The following is a 21,885-nucleotide window of genomic DNA, read 5'->3' as shown; positions in this document are numbered from 1 at the left end:
GCATCGCATGTTATTGGAACACTGTAAATTCTACTGAGGTTTGATTGTGATAATGAATGGTTGCTGGTGTATGTTTGCTTCGTGATTTGTTTTCAAGTACGTAGTTCACAGTGTTCCCCACCGACTGCCCAAAGACCGCTGGGATAGGCTCAAGCACAGCCCCGTGGTCCACATGTGCATAAGCGAATTAGAAATCGCATGGATGGATGAATGCTATGCCTCCTTTCAAATTTGATTGAAAATAACTTCTGGCTAATTTATTCAAGCTTTGATACTTTGTTCATTTCTTCCTATTTTTTTGTAAGACAGGGATGTCTGTCTAATGAACCTCACTTTTTCAGTGGTGTGGCCTGGTCACTCGTATCAATGTGTCACGGAGTTGTTATCTGGATGTGCACTGACAGACCACTGACAATCCCTGCTGCTGAAATCCCTCTCATTAGACTCTCTTCCTCTCGCCCCTTGCCTCTCATCTTGTCAGGGTGGTGTCAGCTGCCTGCTTGGCGACAGAAAGAGAAGCATGGTACTGAATGAATCTATCCATTTTCTGATCTGCTTTATCCTCTAAGGGACGGGTTGCGGAGCGTGCTGCATGGAACCTATCTGAGCTGTCTTCCAGTAGTTGGCGGGGGGCACCCTGAGTCAATCACAGGGCACACAAACATACACACAAAGATAACTCCTGAGAAAGGCCCAACAGAGGGTGTACTTCCTGAGGATGCTGAAGAAGCATGGCCTGCCACAGGAGGTGCTACATCATTTCTACACGGCTGTAATCGAATCTTTCCTGGGTTCTTCCATCACTGTTTGGTTCGAGGCCGCCACAAAAATGGACAAAACCCGACTTCAACGGACAGTTAGGACGGCGGAAAAAAACAATAGCACCGCCCTACCCACTCTCGAGGACTTGCACACTGCTAGAATCCAAACAAGGATGCGGAAAATCCTACTGGCCCACCACCTTTTCCAGTCACTCCCCTCAGGCAGGCGCTACCGATCCATGCGGTCCCCCAAGCCATTAACTCTTTAAACAGTAACCCAAATAGAACTGTATAGTGTCTCTTTGCAATTTTTTAATGATGATACTAGTGCAGCGTGTTCTACCGGAAAAAAAAAATCATTGTGTGTTCTACATACTTGCCAATAAAGATCATTCTAATTTTGATATTTGATATTAAGTTTTCTACAAGCAAAATCCACATAGGACTGGAGCCTAAATCGAACCCCGCACCTTCAAATTTGGACAAGACACAAAGGGAGCTGATTGGTTTACACAAGGGACCCGTACTATAAGATGAGACAAAAAAATCACATGGAGGAAACAAGATGAAATGTAGTCGAAACAAAAACAGAATCATGACACAATCCTCAGCATTTGGTATCAAGGCTGAAAAAAAAAGAGCCCAACCCATGTATAGGTCACAGTGAAAACACATCCACACACATTTAATGTTTTTGCGAGCAGGCTTGCAGATACAGGATTCAGGATAGCAGAAACAAGCAGAATCACAAACACAGTCAAACACAGAGCCAAACAAACGCAAATCTGCGCTGCTTACAAATTTGAAATCCACCCTGGAGCATCCATGTCTTACACTGATGCAATCAGCAAGATGAGCAGATAAAAGGAGTGTCCCCGTTTAAGATAAGCATTCATCACCCAAGCCTTATTCACATTCCAGCTTCCTGTTGCCTGGGGGACCTCCACCATCACCACCACAGATAATGAGATACAGCTGATGTGAAACCTCTGACTTCCCTGCATAGTTGAACACTTGCATATTCATATGGCTGTGCCTTGGCTGTTCTCTTCTTCTATGTTATCAATGCAAAATATCGCTATTTCATGCATCCCACTCAATTGTGGCAAAAGTGCTGAATGCAAACAAATATCAGATATCAGACACTATCCCAACAGGCTTCTCAGTGGTGTATTATCCATTGAACAGCCCCCCCAAATATTAAAGTCTTCATTTTTATTATTGAATACTAGACAATAATACTTATGCTATTGCAATCTGTTTTTTTATGTCGACAATCGCTTTGGATGTACGAACGACTTCCCAAACCCCATCAGTGAGTCACTGTTTACACTGCATGCCTGCACATTCTCAACTTGGTTTTGTGGCTAAGTTCCCTGCTTGAAAGCAACACTCAATCAGACTAGGATGCCAGTATCATATCATGAACACACATAAAAACCCTTAATGATTGGGATGGTGATGCCAATGATGACAATGAAGTATTCTCACCTTGGCATATATGTTTTGGGTAATCTTCTGTCTTGTTTATGTGCGTGAGGCAAAGAGTAGCGTTGAAACTTCCCACTCCCAGCGTGGTTTGAATAAACCCCCTCCAAACCCCCTTTTAGCTATCTTCTCTCTCTCCGCCTCTCCGCCCCTGCTCACTCTCCTCTTTTTCCTTCAATCTGCTCTCTCTTCCTTTGCACATCACTCATTGTTTCATCTGCTATCTTCTTGTATCTTCTGTTAACACACCTCTAGTCCAACCCCCATCCCCCTCCCTCACGCAGTCGTCACACTGTATGCTGTGGTGGGTTGTAATCCGATTGGTTTCAGAGGTGCAATGCGTATACTGCAGAGATGCAGTTTAGATAGTCAGATATTCCCAGTGTGTGTGTGTGTATGTGTGTGTATCTCCATTTGGTGCTAGTGATATTGTAGTCAACTGCAGTCCCACCGCCCCTCCACATTACTATGAGAAGTCTTCTTCACAGCTCTTGTTTCAAATCATGTAATAATTTGAAATGGAAATTCATCTTGCCCCAATTCCCTCCATTTAAATTTGATGCTCTGTGACTCACACTCACCAACCTGTGCTTTGCTTTTTTTTCTTTCTTTTTTTTACAGGCATTTGGCAGACTGCTGAACTCGATTGCATCTGATCATTTTCGAGCTTTTGCAGCAAACTGCTCTGCTGTCTGCGTTTTGGCCAACACGTAGAAATAGATTTAAGAGTGGGCCGCACAGCTCCACAATGAGGCCAACCGAGTCCAACCTGCGTCTTCTCTGACACTTGAAGACCATCTGGCGTTGTGCTTTATTTGCAGATATTTTTGGTCACTTTCATCATGGACCATGATGTTATTTGCCTATGATACGCTATTACTGTGAGTGTAAAATCCCTGCGGTGAAAATTTGGCTTGGGTGTTTCTTTTGAGTTTATCATACAGTGCACTCTCCATCCCCCACCTTTTCTTCGATTACCACCTTAACTTTAATGCAACTGCTGCTTAAACACCATCCCATTTATCCTCTCAGGAATAGCAAATGAACCTGAATCTGCTGCAAAGGTGCCAAGCAGCGAAAGAATTACTGGAGATTGCTTACCTTACCTGTCTGTTTGACATAAAAAAGAAAGCATGCATATTTTTATTTACCTTGGTGAAGGAATGTCAGCATATACAGTATGTCTTTGCTTCTTTCCATTAATTAGCGAAAATCGCATCAACCAATAATGCATTTTCTAGGAAGCACATCATCCCGTTTCGAGTTCTTTATTTTTTTTTCTTGTAGTCAAAGTCAAAGTCAAAGTCAGCTTTATTGTCAAATATGCTAATATGCATGACATACAGCACAGATGAAATTAATGTCCTCTCGGACCCAGCGTGCAAGACATGCAAGGTGTCCGGTTAAAACTTCGTTTGTCTTTCCTGGTTCGCGCATTGTCTGGAGTTCACTTAATAAAAATATCAGCAAGTACAATAGATGGTGAACAAAAAACTACTTTATTCTAATGAGACAGAGAAAGCACTTCTCGTCTCGGTGGGACGAAGACATGAGCACAAGAGCACAAAGAACAAAGAGAAAAGCAAAAGAGAACGAGCTCCCGCTCCGACAAGTTTTTAAACATACAGTGGCGATCTGTTGTCCAATCAGTTGCGAACAAGTCGACCTTTCCCGTCCAATCGGTTACGAGCAATTCAGCGTTGGGCGGGTCTCAGATTGAAGTTGGAGCCGCTGCCTTTTCCTTCCACGGCTATTGTACTAATAAGACTGATAGTTTTATTTAACTAAATTAGACTGAAATTAAACGTGCACAATTCATAATATATACTAAGATAAACATGAAAAAACATATGTTTACTTAATCTAAACATGAAATAACGTAATATGTTTACTAATGTGCATAAACACTCTATCACAAGGCACTTATAACGTGGCTAAAAATGACATACAATTGACAACAGACAATACATGTAATTTCTGTATGTAAAGTGAGGTAGTGTCGTATGGAAAGTGAGGTAGTGACATATGTAAAGTGAGGAAGTGACGTACATAAAGTGACGTAATGTCGTAATTGCAAAAACAAACAACTAGAAAGGGTTGAAGTGAGGTCTTGTCTAATGAGAAATAACAAAAAATAGAGTTCAGGATGATCGTACAGCATGTAGCGTGTACTCAGAGTTCGGTGAGTGTGGCAGTGGGAAGGGGCAGGCTGGGCAGGGCTGGGAGGGAGTTGAGTCTCCGGACTGCCTGGTGGCAGAAACTGTCCTTGAGCCTGCTGGTCTTGGCTCGGAGACTCCGCAGTCTCCGACCCGATGGCAGCAGGCTGAAGAGGCTGTGGGAGGGGTGGGTGGGATCGCCAGCGATCCGGATGGCTCTGCGGGTGAGGCGGGTGTTGTAGATGTCCTGAAGGGGGGGGGGAGAGAGACACCGATGATCTTCTCAGCTGTCCTCACGATGCGCTGCAGAGTCTTACGACAGGACACGGTGCAGGCGCCGTACCACACGGTGATACAGCTGGTCAGGATGTAAGTTCTTACGTGATGTAAGAAAATATAGTGTAGGACATGCAGGAAAGTGCAGAGCTCCAACGTACAATGACAGTTCCAGACAGTTCTGTTTCAACCTGGGTGGCGCTGGAGTGGCAGAAGGTTCTTTCTGACCACTATTAAATCCACTTAATTCCCACATACAGACAAAAACTCAAATGTGTAAAACCGGTCGTCAAGACTGTTAAGAAATGGACAGATGAAGCAAAGTTAGCGGTACAAGAATGCTTAGACTGCACTGATTGGCGCATCTTCAAAACTTCAACGGGCACATTGGATGAATACACAGACACTGTAACATGATACATTAGTTTCTGTGAGGGCATGTGTGTACCAACAAAGTCTTTCCGCTCATTTAACAACAACAAGCCATGGTTGACTCCCAAACTCAGGCAGTTTAGGAAAGAGAAAGAGTCCGCATTTAGAAGCCGCGATTGAGCACTTTACAAACTCGCCCGAAACAGACTGACAAAGGAAATTAACATCGCAAAGAAAAGTTCTGCGGAGAGACTTAACAAACAGTTCTCCGCTAACGACTCTGCATCGGTGTGGAATGGCCTGAAAGCAATAATAAATTTTCGTTTATCATCCTCCCAAGCAGTGTACAACAATGGTCTTGCTGATGAGCTAAATACATTCTTTTGCCGATTTCAAAAGGACACCCCGATTTCCCTCATCTGACCACCATTACCAGAAACTACCGTATCTCCGCCCTCTGCCCTACAGATCCACGAACGAAAGCTTCAGGACCTGACAGAGTGTCCCCCTCCTGCCTGAGAGTCTGCGCTGACCAGCTGGCTCCGGTCTTCACACAAATCTTCAACAGATCCCTGGAGCAGTGTGAAGTCCCATCCTGCTTCAAACAGTCTACTATCGTCCCAGTTCCAAAGAAAGCAGCACCCTCGGAATTGAACGACTATAGACCTGTTGCTCTGACGTCTGTGGTCATGAACGCCTCGTGCTGAACCACCTAAAGAACATCACCGGACCTCTGCTAGATCCTCTTCAGTTTGCCTACCGGGCAAACAGGTCTGTGGAGGATGCAGTCAACATCGGACTGCACCACATCCTCGAGCACCTCGACAACACAGGAACCTACGCAAGGATCCAGTTTGTGGACTACAGCACTGCGTTCAATACTATCATCCCAGACCTCCTCATCCCCAAACCTCTCCAGCTTGTCCAGTGTGTCCCCTACGATCTGCCAGTGGATCCTCAGCTTCCTGACTGGACGGACACAACAGGTCAGACTGGGAAAAATATCATCCTCAACACGAACCACGAGCACTGGAGCCCCGCAGGGATGCGTCCCCTCTCCATCGCTCTTTTCTCGCTACACGAACGACTGCACCTCAACGCCCCCAGCTGTCAAATTCATAAAGTTCGCAGACGACACCACAGTCATCGGTCTCATCAAAGACGGCGACGAGTCTGCGTACCGATTACAAGTGGAGCAGCTGGAGCTCTGGTGCAGCCGTCATAACCTAGAGCAGAACACGCTCAAGACAGTAGAGATGATCGTGGACTTCAGGAAACATCCATCACCACAGCTACCCCTCACATTATCCAACTGCCTCATGTCAACCGTTGAGACCTTCAAGTTCCTGGGAGGTCAACACCAACTCTACCCTGAGAAAGGCCCAACCGAGAATATACTTCCTGAGGCTGCTAAAGAAGCATGGCCTGCCACAGCAGGTGCTGCAACATTTCTACACGGCTGTCATCGAATCCATCCTGTGTTCTTCCATCACCGTTTGGTTCGGGGCTGCCACAAAAATGGACAAAATCCGACTTCAACGGACAGTTAGGACGGCGGGAAAAAATCATTGGCACCGCCCTACCCACTCTCGAGGACTTGCACACTGCAAGAATCCAAACTAGGACGCAGAAAATCCTATTGGACCCTCCGCACCCTACCCTTTTCCAGCTACTCCCCTCAGGCAGGCGCTACCGATCCATGCGCACCAAATCTAGCAGACATTCCCAAGCCATTAACTCTTTGAACACTTTGAACAGTAGCCCAAATGGAACTGTATAGTGCTTCTTTGCAAATTTTTGATGATGGTAAGAATGCAGCGTGTTCTACTGGAAACAAATTCCTTGTGTATTCTACATACTTGGCAATAAAGATGATTCTGATTCTCATTCTGAGAAGTAGTGGTGCGTAACCGGGGCCTCTACTGTAGCCCCTTATAATGTGTCAACTAGACACTCAGAGCAAATAATGTCAAGTAAATTAGTTTTGGGGGAGCGCCTTATACACCAGAAAATACGGTACTCTTCCTAACTTTGAAATCTATTTTAAGCTTCAAGTATGACCTCTGTTGACTTTTTTGTAATTTATTTTTTAATTTATTTTGTAATGATGCAAAATTGTAAAAGCAGGCGAGTAACCGGCAAAGAGAATCTAAAGACTTTGATTAGTTCGCTGAGGAAGCATCGTGGATAAGAAGCGAAACGTCCGACACCTTCAAAGAAGTACAGATGACGGCTGAAGAAACCTTTTCATCGATGGACCACTCCTGTACGACTGAGAGCAGATACAGGTGGCAAAGAAAATGACATTAATGCAGCCTATGGACCATGGCTTACATACAGAGACGGGAAGGGAGAGGGAGGATTGCAGAATCAATTTTAATTTACTGGTTTATTTTGGAAATATGTTTGAAATGGTTTGGCCGCACTCTTCTCATTATTGTTTTTTTTGGAACTGGCGGACACACCAAACAAGTATAACTGTACAGTGGGCTCTGACACCATTTGCAAGGTGATGGCGGCCCCCAAAAAAGAAGGCAGCAGGGAGGTGCAGGGTATATTTGACAAGTTGCATTAAATAAAGTGATCTGGAACAAAATCACAAACAACTAAGTCATCAGAACAAAAAAAAAAAGTCCAAAGTAGCAAACAAAACCATGAGTAAGACATGACAAGGTGAAACAAAACTGACAGGGTGAAACAAAACAATGACCCGACACTAAATGGTTGTGCCGGGAGACATTTTAACTGCCACTGATTAAAACGACCAAAACCTGTGCAGCTCCAGGCGGGGCCCGGAGCTGCAAACCGTTGGTCGCAAACCAAAACATGACAGGCTCAGTCACATCACAAAGACAAAAAAGAAATCCTGGAGTATTACTCTGTTGACACTGAAATGCCTGTGATTTTTGATTTTGTTGATTTTGTGAGTTGTTTGTTGTGTAAGTACATATATACACAAGTGATCATCACAGTTTTAATGTATAGAGGCTTCGATGAAAAGGTTTCTTCAGCTGTCATCTGTACTTCTTTGAAGGTGTCGGACGTTTCGCTTCTGATCCAAGAAACTTTGTCAGCAAACTAAAGTCTTACTGGTAGTTTAGGCCCTATATGGATATACAGTAAAGTCTCGTTATATCGATATTCTCGAGAGTCGGAAAAAATATCGATATAACCGGACTATCGATATATCCGATCCTGCGGCATGTAAATTTTCCTTGCGTTCATAGAAATAGCATCGTAATAAGCAATACTATCGATATAAGCGATATCGATATAACGAGACTTTGCTGTATATCCCTACTGTCCAAACATGGCGGTGCCGGACACTGATATTGTGATGTCACGAGAGGCTGTGTCCTGGAGGGCAAACAAATCCCCCTAAGATGGCTCCACCCAGAGAGAGTCTTGGCCCCACCTGGTGGAAGGCAGCAATTAAACCCACACACCTGCGGCTGATCAGGACTTGATTGGATAGCAGGGCTCTTAAGGCAGAGAGCCTCTGAGTGTGCAGCTTGGGGAAAGACAAGCTCGATTGCTGTGCTCTGTGGAGAAGTTGATTGCTGCGTGGAACTTATTGCCAGTTGGGACCACACGGCTGGACACTGGATTTGAACCTAGCTAAGGTGGCTAGGCTGCATGACGAGGACGTCAAGAGGGGTGAGGCCTAGAGACTCTTGTAAAGAACTCCATCTTCAGTTTTACCTCTGAAGAGACTTTATTTGGATTTAAGTATCAGAAGAGACGTTATTTTGACAAGTATTGGAAGAGACACTATTCGAACCTTTGTTGCTTGTGAATTCCCCCTGGAACCCTTGATTAAAACCTTTTGTTTGTATCCAAACCTGTCGTCCATTGCACTTCTTGTCCCGTCCCGCTGAGAGCTAGCCTCTCATGATATCACTATATATATATATATATATATATATATATATATATATATGGGCTAAACTACCAGTAAAACTTTAGTTTGCTGACAAAGTTTCTTGGATAAGAAGCAAAACGTCCGACACCTTCAAAGAAGTACAGATGATGGCTGAAGAAACCTTTTTCATCGATGGACCACTCCTGTATGACTGAAAAAAACATTTATGACACTATACTTTCCATCCAACCATCCACCCACCCACCCATTTTTTGAAGCAATTTACCCTCACGAGGGTCGTGTGTGCGTGCGAGAGCCGATTCCAGTTGACTTTGAACTGGCGGCCAATCACTCCCACTGTACTTTCCCAAGCCATTAAATTTCAGAGGATGTAATTAACAGGTGTGTTTAAAATGCAGCTGAAAGCTTTGTACACGTGAGCGGTGAAATAAAACCAGAATCACAGTCTGCAGGACAAGGGCGGGGTGGAAAAGCTACCTCCATTTGGTGCTGCACACAAGTCACTGACATAACCTGTCGACATGTATCGTATTCTTTTGTCCTTGAATAAAAAGTGCAGGGACCTTGCACAGCCCATTTTATAATCAATCCTCAAACAATTAATTCTTTCACCTTTTGTGATTACAGTGAATTCTTAGGTTTGAGTCAAATGGATCACTGAATTTAGATTTAATTTCGTGTTCAGTCAGCGAGTCTAGGGTTTTTGCCACAAACTAATAACCAGAGCAGTTGACATTAAAAAAATAAAATATGTGACTGCATTTTTCCTATTAATTTGCGGAAAGGTGTTATGAGGAGATGAGGTGAGAGACAATACACCGAAGCGTACCTCGACTGAAGATAGTCCTCTCAACAACAGATACAAGTGAATCGGCCCAGCTCAGCATGGTCACCTGCGCCAGCTTGCAGTCATGCTGGGCGTCTGTTTGGACCATGTGCAAAGGCAGCCTGTTTCTGGGGATGGGCTAGCCCACTATCTAGCTAGCTCGCTATCTCTCGATCTCTCCATCTCTATCTGGGGAAATGATAGATTATTGGATATTATGATTAAAACGTGTTTGTATCAATAAAGGCTGGTCTGCGCCTTAAAAGCTGCCTGGTACTCTTTTCAGTTGGGTAAATGCTCTTTGCCATTGAAGATAAGCACTTTCCCAAGGAAAATAGGGAAAGAGAGTCATTCTTTCCATCGAGTCATTCCAATTGCTCAATGGAAAATAAAAGTCCATACAGTCCATAAGTAATCACTTAAAAATAAATTGAAAACAAGCCCTGGTCATCCTGAAGACAGGAGAGAAGCCAAAAAGAACAATGTTCAAACAAAAGAATGGCTGCCGCTGCTCACCCGCGGAAAAAAAAGTTATCCAGTGACTGTAAAGTGTCCTTGAGAGTTTTGAAAAGTGCTTAGAAATAAAATGTATTATTATTAAAAGGTCAGAATCAGAATCATCTTTATTGCACAAGGAATTGGTCTCCGGTAGAACACGTTGCACTAGTATCATCACAATAAAAATTGCAAAGAGGCACTAGACAGTTCTATTTGGGTTTTCAGAATCAGAAAGCCTTAAATAGTCCCACACAATTTGCAGTGAAAATTTGCAGTCCACAGCAGCAATTTGAAGGGGGGGGGGGGGTTAAAAGATAAAAAACAAAGTATTCTCAGATAATAGAAATGTCAGAGGACTGTGGTGTATACTACAACTGTGCAAAATGTTTAATAATAGAAATATGAGAGTGTGTAATGTTGCTTGTTCTGTAGCCACAAAGGGACATAAGTCTTCTTGTGCCGGGCCCAAGCCTGGATAAATACAGAGGGTTGTGTCAGGAAGGGCATCCGACGTGAAAGCTTGGCCAAAACAAAAATGCGGATCAAACCTCTAAAGATGGCGGACACTGATTTGCTGTGGCGACCCCTTGAAGGGAAAAGCCTTAAGGAAAAGAAGAAGTAATAAATTCCATTCTCCTTCAGAATTATGAGAAAAAATGACATTGGTTGGCAAACATTTCAGTTCACAAACAGAAAATGGGAAGGGGTGACTATTGAGAGCACCGCCCTACCCACTCTCGAGGACTTGCACACTGCAAGAATCCAAACTAGGTCTCGGAAAATCCTACTGGACCCTCCGCACCCTGCCCACCACCTTTTCCAGCTACTCCCCTTTAGGCAGGCGCTACCGATCCATGCGCACCAAATCTAGCAGACATTTAAACAGCTTCTTCCCCCAAGCCATTAACTCTTTGAACTCTTTGAACTCTTTCAACAGTAGCCCAAATGGAACTGTATAGTGGCACTTAGCAATTTTTTGATGATGATACTAGTGCAGCGTGTTCTACGGGAAACAAATTCCTTGTGTGTTCTACATACTTGGCAATAAAGATAATTCTGATTCTGATTCTGATTCTGAGAGATGATGCTCCCAGGCATATCCAATATCTGATTTTATGTTTGCTCTTTTGATCTGCCGTCATGCCAAACGGCTTTCTTGTCATGAGTGGCAGAGCAGAGAACTATTCCGGAAACCACATGCAACACAAGTGGTTTTAATTACATGTATTTCAAAGCGATTACTTTGCATACCTCGTGGTGCCAGGCATATTTCCCCTTGGCAGTTAGCGTAATTAAAATATGAGACGCAGCTCAACGTGTGTGCAGTGCTTCCGCGTGGATTCAATGTGACTTCCTGATGACGCCATAATCTCGTTAGCGTCGGATGATGCACAGTTTAGTCTGCAGTTCTCCCGCCAATCTGTTCTCCATTTTAATTCAGGTGCGAAGTTGGCTGCTCATGCACCTTAATAATCCGTGTTGTGCTTATCACTAAGAGTACAAATGTCCTTATATCAATGGCGTGCATGGGGAAGGCAAGCATTACTGAAGCAAATATATCCAAGAGGGACAAGTCTCACTTTGCTGACGCAACGGTCCATTGCAGATAGGCTAAATTTTCCTTCGAAAAATACTGTTTGCGCATCTCACAACACCCCTCCTTTTCTCCTTGAACTTCATTTCCATTTTATTTCACACCACTCACTTAGCCCTTCTCTGACGAGCATGGTTTCTGTTGCCTCCTGTCACATCGCATCTTTCCCCCTTGCCGTGTAATAATCTCTCACCATTTTTTTTCATTTATTTCCCCAAGGAACACCTTGTCAGCCTTGAGGGTGTGGAACAGGGGGGTTACCACAGAATCGCAATACGGAAAGTACAAATGATGAAAAGGTTGCGCTGCTTTCCAATTGGAGTAAAAAAAAACATTGTAAAACGCATAACAAAAATGCAATCCTGTTGTTATCTATTCAGGTTTGTGAGTTTTTTTTGTTTCACCTTATATTTGATACCTTTTTTGGTTTGCTTATTCCAACCACGCATAATTTTAAGTTACTCTCTGAAATCATTTGATTCTTGTATCTGGCAAGCGCTTTATGTTTTCTGGCTCCTTGTTGAGCCAGCTCCTTTTGTTGACCACTTTGTCGATACTTTACTTTTCCTTAATTAAACCTTTTTTTCATTGCAATATATTTGAGTCTGCGTTTGTGGGATCCACTTTCTATCGGTTTGCTACCAGACCCCTTTGTCAGCCGTGGACTGGCAGGTACTCAATCAGACGCATGAGAAACAGTGCTTTAATCAGAAATCAAAAACATGGATTACAAAATATAGAGTAAATGTCAGAGCTCTTAAATAAACAGTGACAATTGATTATTTGAATTGAAACTCTTTCAAAGGAGTCAATAATAGTGTAGCAGTACACTTGACCGACTTGAGTTAAGCAAGTTGGCCACCGTGAATCCACAGGCACATCAATAATCAAAGTGTTTCCAGTCACAATAATAATGTCAACAAAATCTAGGGGTTGACTTCCCCTTTCAGTAGCATATCTGTTCATTCATGTATTGAGGTACAGTGATCACTCGCTACTTCGCGGTTCATTAATCGCGGTTTCAGTGCATCGAGGATTTTAACAGCGAAAAAAGGTATTACTGTACATTCAAAGTTACGTACTTAATTTTATGATTAATTAAAATGTTGTTCGTGTAAAAAGATGATTGAGGCCTTCACCATGTGACCACTGAAGATTCGTACGAGAGCCGAGACCCAGTTGTTGTCATGCCGTTCCTGATTGATGAGAAGAAAAAAAGGCACATTAAACGTCTATTTTGGCTGTTTAATAGCAAATATTTTATCAGAAAGTATCAGACAAAATACTCACTCATAGCAATCATAAAGTCTGTTGACACGATCATAGTCATTGTCACTCATCTCTGTCGCAGTGCCAAAAGAAGTGACAGCCGCATCTTTGGCAACGATGGTTGGTTGGCCATTTTTGGAGAAGTCAAATCTACAAAAAAGTCAAATCAATTTTGAAAAAGCAATAACGAGAATATCATGTGTGTGCGTGTTTTTTTTTTTTTTTTTGGGGGGGGGAATCAATCGACATCATTTGAACCAATTAACTAAAAGCAACACTCTCAGTGGCGGCCCATCAAGGCCTCCAACGCCTTCTCTGCTGGCCTAAAAATATCTGAATGACTGATGTTAATTCTATTTAGTCCATGAATTCTAATTAAATAATTCCAAATTGGTTTTCAGCGTCCTTTCATTGCTTTTCCCCTGTTGTGCTGCTCCCAGATGTGTGTTTGTGAATTTTAGCATTTAACCAATCACATTTCAGCCATTATTTGTTACCAGGATTAGAAATCTACCTGGATGCCTTCACAATCAGTCCTGCGGGCTCTGTCGCTTCAAATGTCGATCAAACTGTTGCTCTAACCAATTACGATCAGAGCAAGTCCTCAAACTCCAATATGCAGATGACTTTGCAGTTGTGGCCTACACACCAGAAGCACTACGAGCTAGTCTCTCAGCTGCTGCAGGTACCTATGACAGACTGGGCCTCTCTGTCAATGTGGAAAAGACTGGGGTAATTTATCAGTGGGCATCCATTCATCCACCAACCTTGACCATCTCCAATAAGCCACTAGCAATAGTGGACCCTTTCAAATGGGCATCTTTCTCTCTGACGACTGCAGCATAGACGGAGAGAGACACAACCGGATAAAACAGGCATCAGCATCTTTTGGCAGACTCAGGAGGGAGAGTCTTTCAAAACAAAGATCTCAAACTCCACACTAGGACTGCAGTTTATCTGGTTGTTGTTATGTCAACCCTCCTCTATAGCTGCGAAGCATGGACCCTGTACAGTCGCCACCTCAGGATGCTTGAGGCCTTCCACATCAAATGCCTACAATGCATCCTTGGGCTATCCTGGAGGGACAGACTGAAATACTATGCAAAACCAACTACACCAGTGTGGAGGCTACAGTCAGCACCAATTTCGCTGGCTAGGCCATGTGATCAGGATGCCAGAAGAGCGCTTGCCACATAAGGTGCTTTATGGCCAGCTCCATCTCAGCCGTCGCCTGGCAGGAAGCCCAAAAAAAGCGCAATAAAGATCAGGTGAAGACTGCCATGAAAAAATGTGGCCTGAACCCGAACCAGCTGGAGGACATTGCAGCTCAACGCTCCATCTGGCGGCAGCTCCTCCAACAAGGAGTACAGAAACTTGAGGAAGACCGAGGTGACTGACGGACCAGGTATCGTCAAAGGAGTCATGAAGCCAGTGCCACACCCACAACCCCAGTCAATGCCTTCACCTGCACCGCCTGTGGCAAGCAGTGTGGATCACGGATTGGGCTACACAGCCACATTAAATGGGCTCACAAGAAATAGAGTTGGACTGTCATCATCAGACACGATGGACAACCTTAAGCTAAGCTAAGCTATCCAATCAGATTTCGAGATGGCAACCCAAAAGGGGGGTACCAACGCTTTCTTGAAGGTGCTGGTCAATGTCAGAGTTTTCGCAAACTATGATTGGCTAGTCGCTAGCGGCTAGCGGCTAGCCAATTATCATTTGCGAAAACTGCTCTTGTCACTAGCCGCTAGTGATAAGAGCATACTGCCTAGAGCTAGCACAGCTCTAACGAGCTGCATAAGCAAATATACAGTATTGTTGTGTTGATGTAATAGCAGTTTTGTCAACCCACAATGGCTGATGGAAGAGAAAAATGGATTTGGTTGCAGATTTACTGTTACAGCCATTGTCAAGACACACTTTTCAAGAAAATACGGACATCATTAAGAAAGGTCGGTCAGTTATTTCCTGGTTAATAGTCCCCTCTAGTGGACTTGTAGTAAATCACACCACACTTTTTTCCATCTGGATTGATTCAGAAGTGGAACTACTGAAAGCCTAGCGATGAATTCCACGGCCCGTCATTTAACACATTTGATTATTTGTTGAACGTCTCGTTGGCGATCATTCATGTTCTTGAAAACACACAAATGTATCTGAATCAAGCAAAAGTTAACGATGGCATGCAGTTCCTCATTAGAGAACAGTTGTGCACACAGGACGGAATCCTTGAACAAGGTGGACATGAGCATTAAATGTTTAGATAAGGTCTGTTTCAACTCCAGTTAAACTGTGAGGGTTATTAATATTCAGAGTGAAATCCGGTATCTTGAACATTTTTTGAGAATTGGATCATATTTTTGTATGGCTAGAAATATGTACTTACTCGCCGTAATGCATCACAGATTGAAAATCATAGTCTGTATTCAAGTTGTTTGTTTGCTCAATTTCAAAGTTTCTTTCCGTTCCTGCATAAAAGGAGAGAGCAAAACATCACATGGAAGTGTCATTATGTCAGATGGGAGATTTATAAACATGATGCTATTTCAACAAAAGGTACTGTATATCCAATATCCACCATCTACCAAACAATAGCCTGTCAAATGACTTCCAATGTCAGTTCTGGAAAAGCTCTGTGAGCAAGCTGACCTGATATGATGTTGTCAAAATTAATGGTGACATGTTGATCTCTGTCAGAGCGGACATGCTCATGGTGGAATCCGAGTGCATGGAGAACCTCGTGTTGCACAGTGTCTTTGAACACGCAACCATTTTTCTGCAAGGAGATTTCCTGTCCACCGCTTTGGCGACCAAGATAGGACCAGCACCTAGCACATAAATGCAAAAAAATCAAGTGAGCTCAAAAACTGGCTGACTTTCAAGTACATGCAAATTGCGGACCGGCAACCATGTTTTTTAAATTGCAGGTTTGAAAGCGTTGGGACTGACAACAAAGATAATTAGAGACTAATTTAATATTTTGTTGACATTGATTTTTTTTATTCATTTCAAATTGCTATTCTTGTGTTCAATGAATGCAGAATAAAATACCGTTTACATAATGAACTACAAAGAAATTGACCAATCAGCAATACGAAATGACAATTAAAATGTTATTATAATCATTTTCAAATTTTACATACAGTGAACCTGTACTTGCGAATGTGACAGATCAAAAGACAACACGATTGATTTTTATTTGACAAGTTATGTGTTATTCTTACATTCTGTTGACATATTCTTTCATCTATTGGTGTATTGTGTTTATTTCAACTTGGAAACCCATGTTACAAAGAAAAATAACAACTAGGGAAGACTACAAATGTGTTTCATTCACAGGATGAGTTAAGGTCATTGAGGTCTAAAATGCTGATATCTCACCCATTGCCAGATATGAAGGATATATAGTTCACATCACTTTTCTTCTTCTTGACAAAGCGAATGCAGGTCTTGCGCTCTCCTTTTCTGAATTCTTTCAGTGTTCTTTTTATAAGTCTCTTCTGTTTTGTTGCTAAAGACACACAAAGAAGATTAAAATGCAAAGATGTAGCGATCAAAGTAACACTGAAATTAACCCTTTTAGGATGACTTGGTTTGTCTGCCACACAAATTAGAAATTAAATGTATTATTATTATTATTATTATTATTATTATTATTATTATTATTATTATTATTATTATTATTATTATTATTATTATTATTATTATAAATTAAAATTTCATTCGAATCAAAGTACTTCTTCCAGGGGATACGCTTTTTAATCTTTTGAGTACTTTAAAATCCACAACAGCACATTGGATACCAATTTTCAAGATGTATTGAGGGATTATTATCATTTTGAAAAATATCTTCATATTAAATAATCAAGGTGCTATTATTTATGAACACCCAATTCTAAGAGAACGAGCAGACAGGATCTTTTGTGCTCCCACTCGTTTTTTTGTTAATGTTCAGAACGAATGGCAACCTCATGTTACACCCAAATTAGGTTGTTTGTCAAAAGTAGGTATGAGGCGAGGCCCATGGTGTTAGTTGAGAACTATTTCATTCATGATACCTTCAGATGCGTCCATCAACATGACATGCCTGGTGACCAATGTGAATTTTGAGAAAATACATCTGTTGTTTACATTTGGTCCTACTTTTCAAATAAATTGGCCCATATACACCAAAACCCAAAATTTGACAGAGTGGAATCGACTGATGAGATCTAATGCTGTGTGAAAAACCATTTTGCTACGGTTGAAAAAGTAACACATTTACTTGGCTGATCGCATATGTAGTACTTTGTTGGATAACAAGTTACTTAATGCTTCTATTCAGCAGCTGCCAACCATCCTGTTTAACATGAAAATGACACTTGGTTGTCCCACTCAATTGCTGTAGTTTTAACAGTGATCTTCAAGAACACCGCGTTCATTAGAAGTAATTAAAAAAAACACTTTTTAAATGTATTCCAAGTATTTTAGTTTAAAAAATAATTAATCTTCTGAGGATTTTGCTTACTTCTTGCTTAAAATAAACATTCTTCCTGGACGTCCTTCAATTTTTTTTCAATAATAATGACTAAATTAAAGTAAGTTTTATTTACTCAGCATATTTAATGATTAATGTTGTGATCGAAAACCTCAGCGTTTACGATTTAGAATGTTTATAAAGACAAGGATTAATGTGGGGTAGCTCGGTGCGTGTGTGTATGCGTAAATGTGTGTGTGTGGTCGATCATTACTTGATTTAAGAGTTGTCCTGCGAGCTAGCTGTTTCTGCAGTGTGACTGGTATCAACACTGTCGCTTTGCTCATTTAACTTGATTTTAACTTTGATTCAACAGAACAAATATATAGGCCTATAGTAAGCTACTTATGTTCATCAAATTAATACTTAAGACTGAACTCGGAAGCTAGCACAAGATAGCTGTTTTCAAGACCCGATTGAAATGGCAAGGTGGTGTCAGAAATGATTTAGAGTGTTAAAATTGTGTCAAGCAAATAATGCGAGTGATTTGTTTTAGCACAATATCTCAACAACAACAGCTGAGTAATCATGACTTACTAAATTGATTGGAGATTTCATAGGGTATCTTTACTTTGTTTCCGGTTTTGGGCCATTTACAGCCTGCCCTGGTGCAAGGGACAGCGTTCCTCAAAATACCTTCGTCATTGTCCATGTTAACCATAATATCTCCATGTATCAGGTGGGAGACTGAAGAATCACAAGCAGAGAATACACAAACAGTGTCATGAGAACAGAGTGTCTTAAAATCAGTTATTTGGTCGATACTTGTATTTCCACAACAGGTTGGAAATATTCAGTTGTCTACTGAGGAATAAAATATTGCTCAGTCTGACATGGGTGTTTAACCAATACCAGGGATTGTTGCACAATTTGGGCCCAGGGACCAATCATGTACTGTACACTGCTATTTATAATATATAATATACCTAAGAACTTTCATGTTTCATGAAAGGCAAGTCAGTAAAATTCAAGTGGATTTTACTGACTATATATATATATATATATATATATATATATATATATATATATATATATATATATATATATACACATATAGAAAGTATATATACAGCATACATATAAACGAAAACATATTGAAGCATTTTCATTTGCCTTTGTAATTTTCGAAAAAGTGGATAAGACATCTGGAAAAGGAGGGAGAACAAATAAATTCAAAAGGAAGCATTATAACTTTTTCAGATAGAATGTAACAACCTAACTGACTTGATGTTTTCATATATATATATATATATATATATATATATATATATATATATATATATATATATATATATATATATATATATATATATATATATATATACACACACAGAGAAAGTCCTCAATACACAGCATACATTCCATTGTCAAACGAAAACACTTACTTGAAGCATTTTCATTTGCCTTTGTAATTTTCGAAAAAGTGGATAAGACTTCTGGAAAAGGAGGGAGAACAAATAAATTCAAAAGGAAGCATTATAACTTTTTCAGATAGAATGTAACAACCTAATGGTACAATATGTTTTCATCTATATATATATATATATATATATATATATATATATATATATATATATATATATATATATATATATATATATATATATATATATATATATATACACACACACAGAGAAAGTCCTCAATACACAGCATACATTCCATTGTCAAACGAAAACACTTACTTGAAGCATTTTCATTTGCCTTTGTAATGTTCGAAAAAGTGGATAAGACATCTGGAAAAGGAGGGAGAACAAATAAATTCAAAAGAAAGCAGTATAACTTTTTCAGATAGAATGTAACAACCTAATGGTACAATATGTTTTCATCTATATATATATATATATATATATATACACACACACACAGAGAAAGTCCTCAATACACTGCATACATTCCATTGTCAAACGAAACGAAAACACTTACTTGAAGCATTTTCATTTGCCCTTGTAATGTTCGAAAAAGTGGATGAGACATCTGGAAAAGGAGGGAGAACAAATAAATTGAAAAGGAAGCATTATAACTTTTTCAGATAGAATGTAACAACCTAATGGTACAATATGTTTTCATATATATATATATATATATATATATATATATATATATATATATATATATATATATATATATATATATATATATATATATATATATATATATATATATATATATATATATATACAGTAAAGTCTCGTTATATCGATATTCAAGGGAGTCCGAAAAAAATATCGATATAACCGGGACTATCGATATATCCGACCCTGTTTGCATGTAATTTTCTCCGTGTGTGCATAGAAATAGTATCGATATAACCGGGACTATCGATATATCCGATATCGATATAACGAGACTTTACTGTATATATATATACAGTACATATATATACATATATATATATATATATATATATATATATATATATATATATATATATATATATATATATATATATATATATATATATATATATATATATATATATATATATATATATATATATATATATATATATATATATATATATATATATATGTTGAGATGTCTTATCCACTTTTTCGAAAATTGCAAAGGCAAATGAAAATGCAATTGCAAAGGCACACACACACAGAGAAAGTCCTCAATACACAGCATACATTTCATTGTCAAACGAAAACACTTACTTGAAGCATTTTCATTTGCCTTTGCAATTTTCGAAAAAGTGGATAAGACATCTGGAAAAGGAGGGAGAACAAATACATTCAAAAGGACGCATTATAACTTTTTCAGATAGTATGTAACAACCTAATGGTACAATATGTTTTAGGCACCTCTGTTGTAACTGTTGTTTTCACCTATTGGGACCTGAAAAAGAAATACATTATGTTTTTAAAATCACATTTTTTAAGTCTGCATTTTACATGCATGTCCACACACAATCAAAGATGCATGATGTATATTGGTCATTTTCCTTCTGATGAAGAATAGTAGAGGCACTTGTTCGTAAAAATAGCTAAGCAAGTTTTGAATGTATCATGCCTTGGTTTAATCTGTATCTCTCATGCTGAAACAACCATGCTGAGGGTCCTATTTTCAAAATGTTGGTGATGATTTCAATTTTTAGGCGTTCTAAATGCCTCGTCCCAGCACTTCAACCCACAGAGCGTATGGAAACATGGTAAGGCTATCAATGGTGGCATTCATGAGAAAGAGAACTTGTCTGAAAAAGATGCAACATTCGTAGAAGCATAGAAATTATCTTGCAAATCATCAAGTAAAGCAGTCAATACTTCATAGCAGTAAAGACTTTTTGGCGTTAAAAAGTTTCAAAAGTAAAGTTTGTTCAGAAACAATTATGAGTCTTACTGATAAAAAAAAAGCCCTGCAAATAATCCAGACACCTTATTTCAAAGGGTTCCATGAGACAAAGGCATAAGACTTTTTTCAGTCGACTTAAAAATGCATCTAAATCCAGATGATTCTATTGTCTGAAGCCACTTGAGAAAAGAGAAAATTGAATTCATCATATCACATTTTCTTCTGCGTATCAGTACAATTCATAAATATGTGTCTTTACCTTCATGGATCAAATTACATGAATGACATATAGGACTTTCAAAAGGATTGTGCTTTCTTCAAATTTAACATGAGGTAACTGTAGGTTTGTCAAATTGATCTTACCGTAGAAACGGCCACAATGGACATAAGGAGAATGATGATGGCAACTGGCATCATGGTGTTGCTGTTGTCTAAAAATAAAGAAAAATATACAAAACAAAATTTAACAAAAGTTCCAATCACGTTGGTCTCCATTAGCATGTGTCTCAAACTGAAAGAGGGAGAGAAACAGAGTGACAGAGAGAGAGAGGGGGAGAGCAAGAGACAAGGAAAAACAAAGCAGGTATAGCTGAGTAATTTTTTTCTTACCAGATGTTTGTGGTTGCTGATGTTAAGTCACCTTTTATAGATTTTGGATTGGGCGTGTGTTTTACAGACTCTCATCTGTCATTACATTGTCACACTAAATTCTGATGGATGGGTGTTTCAATGGTTTCCTGTTTCTTTGTATAATGCCAATTGAAGCTGAGCTGGATTCACTTGTCATGACACCAATAAATATTTTTAAACATGGTTTGAGTGATATCCGTACAGACATACTACATACACACATACATCCTGATTTATATTGCGGTTTCACAACAGCCAAAGCTGCAACAAAACGTTGAACAAAACAGTTAACAAAGTAGAATAATAAACACAACAT

General features: G+C 40.1%; 2 protein-coding genes across 6 annotated transcripts in view; both read right to left on the bottom strand.

Annotated features, from left to right (window-relative positions):
* The window catches only part of c1qtnf4 (C1q and TNF related 4), a 27,718-nt gene extending 25,234 nt beyond the window's left edge, over positions 1-2,484 (bottom strand). The window contains exon 1 of the mRNA XM_088991958.1: positions 2,253-2,484. Within this exon, the coding sequence (XP_088848084.1) occupies positions 2,253-2,260 (8 nt within the window). The 5' untranslated portion in view covers positions 2,261-2,484. The remainder of the gene's footprint in view (positions 1-2,252) is intronic.
* A 10,057-nt stretch (positions 2,485-12,541) lies between these two features.
* LOC148900322 (low choriolytic enzyme-like) lies at positions 12,542-21,362 on the bottom strand. Of its 5 annotated transcripts, none has more exons than XM_088993209.1 (12): positions 21,303-21,356; positions 20,453-20,486; positions 20,306-20,356; positions 19,572-19,622; positions 19,331-19,381; positions 19,031-19,081; positions 18,183-18,332; positions 16,511-16,640; positions 15,779-15,957; positions 15,516-15,597; positions 13,145-13,273; positions 12,542-13,050 (listed from the first exon to the last, which is right to left on the bottom strand). In XM_088993209.1, exons 1-12 carry the CDS (start codon positions 21,354-21,356, stop codon positions 12,990-12,992), a joined length of 1,023 nt encoding a protein of 340 aa, XP_088849335.1. In that variant the 3' UTR covers positions 12,542-12,989. The 5 variants fall into 5 exon arrangements, with proteins under 5 accessions (XP_088849335.1, XP_088849333.1, XP_088849336.1 ...); XM_088993207.1 differs by lacking the exon at positions 19,031-19,081 and adding an exon at positions 18,740-18,790; XM_088993210.1 differs by lacking the exons at positions 19,031-19,081; positions 20,306-20,356 and adding an exon at positions 18,740-18,790 and having other exon boundaries at positions 21,303-21,360.
* Between the last annotated feature and the right edge of the window lie 523 nt (positions 21,363-21,885).

Source organism: Hippocampus bargibanti, linkage group LG03 (assembly GCF_051943395.1).
Source record: "Hippocampus bargibanti isolate YZ-2025 linkage group LG03, ASM5194339v1, whole genome shotgun sequence".
NCBI classification, from domain to species: Eukaryota; Metazoa; Chordata; class Actinopteri; order Syngnathiformes; family Syngnathidae; genus Hippocampus; species Hippocampus bargibanti.
The sequence above is the reverse complement of the archived record's forward strand: the minus strand, read 5'-3'. Positions and strand labels throughout refer to the sequence as shown.

What these genes read in the sequence shown, in the direction of transcription:
- LOC148900322 (XM_088993209.1), bottom strand. Translation starts at nt 21,356, where the DNA reads ATGATGCCAGTTGCCATCATCATTCTCCTTATGTCCATTGTGGCCGTT. An exon ending in CCATTGTGGCCGTTTCTACG is followed by an intron (nt 20,487 to 21,302) that starts GTAAGATCAATT and finishes TTTCTTTTTCAG; the next exon opens with GTCCCAATAGGTGAAAACAA. An exon ending in TGAAATCTCCAATCAATTTA is followed by an intron (nt 16,641 to 18,182) that starts GTAAGTCATGAT and finishes GTGTGTCTTTAG; the next exon opens with CAACAAAACAGAAGAGACTT.